Raw genomic sequence first — 4,386 nt, forward strand, 5'->3', positions numbered from 1 at the left:
ACCCAACTCATCCAGCCTCTGCAGGAGCGGTACTGGCCAGCCCTGCTTCCACCACCTGCTTCTCTGACCCAGCAGCTTCTAGAGGTGGAAGCATTTATAAGTTTGCTGAGAGGAATCCCTGGTGTGTCTGTCTCATGGCTCAAGAAATGAGTCCACACACGTGCACGTGTGCAGCTGACTTGCTCGTTTACTGATTGACCTCCTAATGCAGCTGGTTTAATTGAGAAGATGTTGTTGCCAATCCCCTGTGGTGCTTGTAACCCTTGCAGCAGCTCTTCCTCATCCTTTGACCCTGCAGCCTTCCAAACACAGGTCCCTCAGCTTGGCATTGCCAGCTGCCTCTTTTCAGGATGCTGAATCTTTCCAGAGGTCTGGGTCTCCTTCCATGGTCTGTGTGGCCATGAGATGGAGCTCCTGGCTTTCTCCATCCTGTCAGGGGCTGCATGTCACGGGAGGGATGTCCTGTCCCACACTTGTGCTTTGCATCCTCTAAGGCAACAGCAGAAAGAGTGCAGCTGGATAGAAATCATGTGGCAGATCAATTCTGGGCACTTTGACCCAACAGAGGCTAATTTTATCGGTCTCCTTCTTCTGCTAAGCCAGGGTTTGCCATTGCAAACCTCCTGACCGAAGAGGGCCATGAAAGGGCTGCTGAAAGCAGGGCTGTGCTTCCCTGAAGGAGATGAGAAGAGCTGCACCAAGCCTGGCTGGGTGTCCCCAGGGAAGGGGAAGGTTGGGTGACACAGGGAGCAGTGCATCCCACCTGGGCAGCACCCTTCAGGTACTGGGAGGCTGCTAAAAGGTCTCCCTGGAGCCTTCTCTTCTCCAGGCTGAACAGCCCCAACTCTCTCAGCCTGTCCTCACAGCAGAGCTGCTCCAGCCCTGGCATCGTCCTCGTGGTCTCCTCTGCATTGGCTCCAGTACTCAGAGGTGACTCTCCTACAACAGCCCCATGGGCTTTTTTTTTTTTCTTTCCCCAGTTTCTGGCCCTGTCCTTTGCATGAGGAGACCTGCACAGAGCAAGTGAGCCCTGTGCAAACGCCCTCTCCAGCTGCTCTAAGCACCCGTTGCAAAATATTCCTGCTCTCCCCAGCACAGCACTGCACCTGGGCTTTAGTTCAGGGGAAGGAGAGGTGTGTTACCTTCACGCAGGGCAGCACCTGCAGAGTTTAATGGGCTCCAAAGAGGAGAACCAGTTTGCTAAAGTGCCAAAACCACAGCTGTAGGACCTCATGGGAGCTTGGAGGCACGTGAAGATTTATGAAAAACTGGAGCTTCTCAAAATCCCATTACAGGTGCCTCTACACTTAGGGAAGAGACACAACAGCACAGGAGGTTAGGGAGAATCATTAAAACATTGGGAAAAATTTAGTAGAACGCTGGGGAAGGACTTTTCATAAGGGCAGTTAATGACAAAACAAGGGGAAATGGGTTTAAGCTGAAAGAGGGGAGGTTTAGATGAGATATTAGGAAGAAGTTCTTCACTGTGAGGGTGGTGAGACACTGGAACAGGTTGCCCAAGGAAGCTGTGGCTGCTCCTCCCTGGAAGTGCTGAAGGCCAGGCTGGATGAGGCTTTGAGCAACCTGGTCTAGTGGAAGGTGTCCCTGCTGATGGCAGGGGGGTTGGAACTGGATGAGCTTTAAGGTCCCTTCCAATCCAAACCAGTCTGGGATTCTATGATTTTATGGCTGATGCTCTTTTGGTGTTCTAGTAAAAAAAGAACAAAAACTTATATGACACGGCAGGGTTTCAGTGTGACTTGTAGACCCTGTTAGATTGGATGTGAGGAAGAACTTTGCTGAAAGGGTTGTGAGGCATTGGAAGGGGTTGCCCAGGGCAGTGGTGGAGTTCCCATCCCTGGAGGGATTGAAGAGTCGTGTAGACACAGTGCTGAGGGACATGGGTTAGTCATAGGGGACTGGTCAGTGTTGGGTTCATGATGGGCATCAATGAGCTTTTCCAGTTGAGGTTATTCTGGGATTCTGTGTGTTCTCGAGTGAGCTGGGTTTTTGGGATTGCTGCAAACGGTTCAGTAAAGTTTCATGACAGGATTGAGAGGAAAATAAAATCCATTTGGGCCAACACCTGGGTGAGTGTGTGTGTGTAAATGTGCACAGACACACCCCACGCTCCTCCCTCATGGCCAGGCACCAAGACCAGGCAGCTGCTAAAAACTCCTAAGTGAATAAATGGAGAGTTACAGATTGGGTGGAAGAGGTATGTGTGGGGGATAAATCCCAGGATAAATCCACAGACAGACTTTCACTCAGAGAGTGTGATCAGTTTTGTACCATCAAGAGCTGAGATGAAGAGGAGAGTCATGAGGTGAGGTAGATCTGAGGTTGACCACAGATACAGTTAGACACAATTTATCTTTCCATTGTGAACAAGAATATCAAATTCACTTTCTAAAGATAATGTTTCACTAGTCAAATTTCCTGTGGTGCCTCCAGCTTTCAGGATTTGGCCAAGATGACAAAGAGATCGTCCTGCTTTTCCAGCAGTCAGGTTTCTAAGCTTTTTCTTTGCTCCTCAAACATGCTGCCATTGTGCTCTGGTCCAAACCCCATTCCTTCCCACCTGGCATTAGTGACAGGCTGGGGTCAGGACCTGGGCTGGATCCCTTTCTGCCAGAGCAGCCTCAGTATCTGCTCCCGGATCGGCTTGGTCCTCATCCCATAGATGAATGGGTTGAGCATGGGAGGCACCAGCAGGTAGAGGTCAGCCATCAGGATGTGGAGGTGTGCAGGGATCCTCTGGCCCCAGCGCTGAGTGTAGAAGGAGAAGAGCCCAGGTACGTAGAAGAGCAGGATGACACCGATGTGGGAGCCACAGGTGCCGAAGGATTTCAGACAAGCCTCTCTGGAGGAGAGACCTATGATTTCCTTCAGGATCAGTATGTAGGAGGCAGCAATGAGGATGGAATCTGAGCCCACCACAACAGTGGCAGCTGTGATCCCATAGATGCTGTTGGGTTGGGTGTCCCCACAGGCCAGCTTCACCACTGACATGTGCTCACAGTAGGAGTGGTGAATGACACGGGGGCCGCAGTAGGACAGGTTGGTCACCATGCATGTCAGAGGGGTCACAATGGCAGTGCCACGCACCACAGCAGCCAAACCCAACTTGGCAATGGTGGGGCCAGTCAGGATGGCAGAGTAGTGTAGAGGCTTGGAGATGGCCAAGTATCGGTCGAAGGCCATGGTGAGCAGGACCCCTGACTCCACTGTGGAGAAGATGTGGATGAAGAACATCTGGGCCACACAGCCTTCAAAGTTGATCTCATGGGACTGGAACCAGAAGATGCTCAGGAGCTTGGGCATGGTGGAAGTGGTGAGCATGAGGTCAATGGTAGCCAGCATGGAGAGGAGGTAGAACATGGGCAGGTGCAGGCTTGGGTCCCTCTTAATCAATAGGAGGAGTATGGTGTTCCCCAGCACTGCCATGAAGTACATGGTGCAGAACGGGAAGGCAATCCAGAACTGAGCATCCTCCAGCCCAGGGATGCCTGTCAGGATGAAGGACGAAGGACTGGAGCAATTTGGGTGGGACATGAGGCACTGCTGCAGAGCTGGAAGGGAAGCCACAGGAACAGCTGGCCTAGATGGGGAGAAGAAAGAGCTGTAGGAAGCACTGCTATGGTCTCCAGCCACTTCTCAGGCACACAGACCTGTGATCATATCCTCCTGCTTCTCACCCAGGTACACTCAGTCCCATCATTGGCCAGATGCAAACACACATGGTCTTAGCCCAACCATAGAGCAGTTATCTTACCTCTCCTCCCATCCCGGGCTGGCCCCTGGCTGTTGTCCCCACCTCTCCTCTCCATAGTTTGGGAGTTACAAACTACAAGTTGAATTCATTCGAGGCCAGATTGGATGAGGCTTTGAGCAACCTGGTCTAGTGGAAGGTGTCCCTGCTGCTGGCAGGGGGGTTGGGACTGGAGGAGCTTTAAGGTCCCTTCCAACCCAAACCAGTCTGGGATTCTATTTAAATAAAGTAAGTGCACTATGGCACATACACATGAATCATGTTTGTCTATATTTTTACATTACATTGATCAGCTGTTGTAGCACATGAAGACTGGCACAGTGTTTCAGGAATTCTTAGCAGATTCAAATCTTGGTTCTCAACTAACATTGAATTATTCCAACTGTTTCAGCAGCTTGAGGAAGAAACTGATCCCTGCATGGACCAGTATCATTTTACATCTTATGTATAGATTTAGATTAGGTATTAGGAAGAAATTGTTTGGTGTGAGGGTGGTGAGCCAGTGTCCCAGGTTGTCCAGAGAAGCTGTGGCTGCTCCTCCCTGGAAGTGTTTGTGGTCAGGCTGGATGAGGCTTTGAGCAACCTGGTCTAGTGGAAGGTGTCCCTGCTGATGG

General features: G+C 51.0%; 1 protein-coding gene across 1 annotated transcript; it reads right to left on the bottom strand.

Annotated features, from left to right (window-relative positions):
- Positions 1-2,604: 2,604 nt before the first annotated feature.
- LOC104521901 (olfactory receptor 52K2) lies at positions 2,605-3,555 on the bottom strand. Its single transcript, XM_010164031.1, has one exon. It carries the CDS (start codon positions 3,553-3,555, stop codon positions 2,605-2,607), a length of 951 nt encoding a protein of 316 aa, XP_010162333.1.
- Between the last annotated feature and the right edge of the window lie 831 nt (positions 3,556-4,386).

Source organism: Antrostomus carolinensis, unplaced genomic scaffold, assembly GCF_000700745.2.
Source record: "Antrostomus carolinensis isolate BGI_N321 unplaced genomic scaffold, ASM70074v2 scaffold11443, whole genome shotgun sequence".
Taxonomy (NCBI): domain Eukaryota; kingdom Metazoa; phylum Chordata; class Aves; order Caprimulgiformes; family Caprimulgidae; genus Antrostomus; species Antrostomus carolinensis.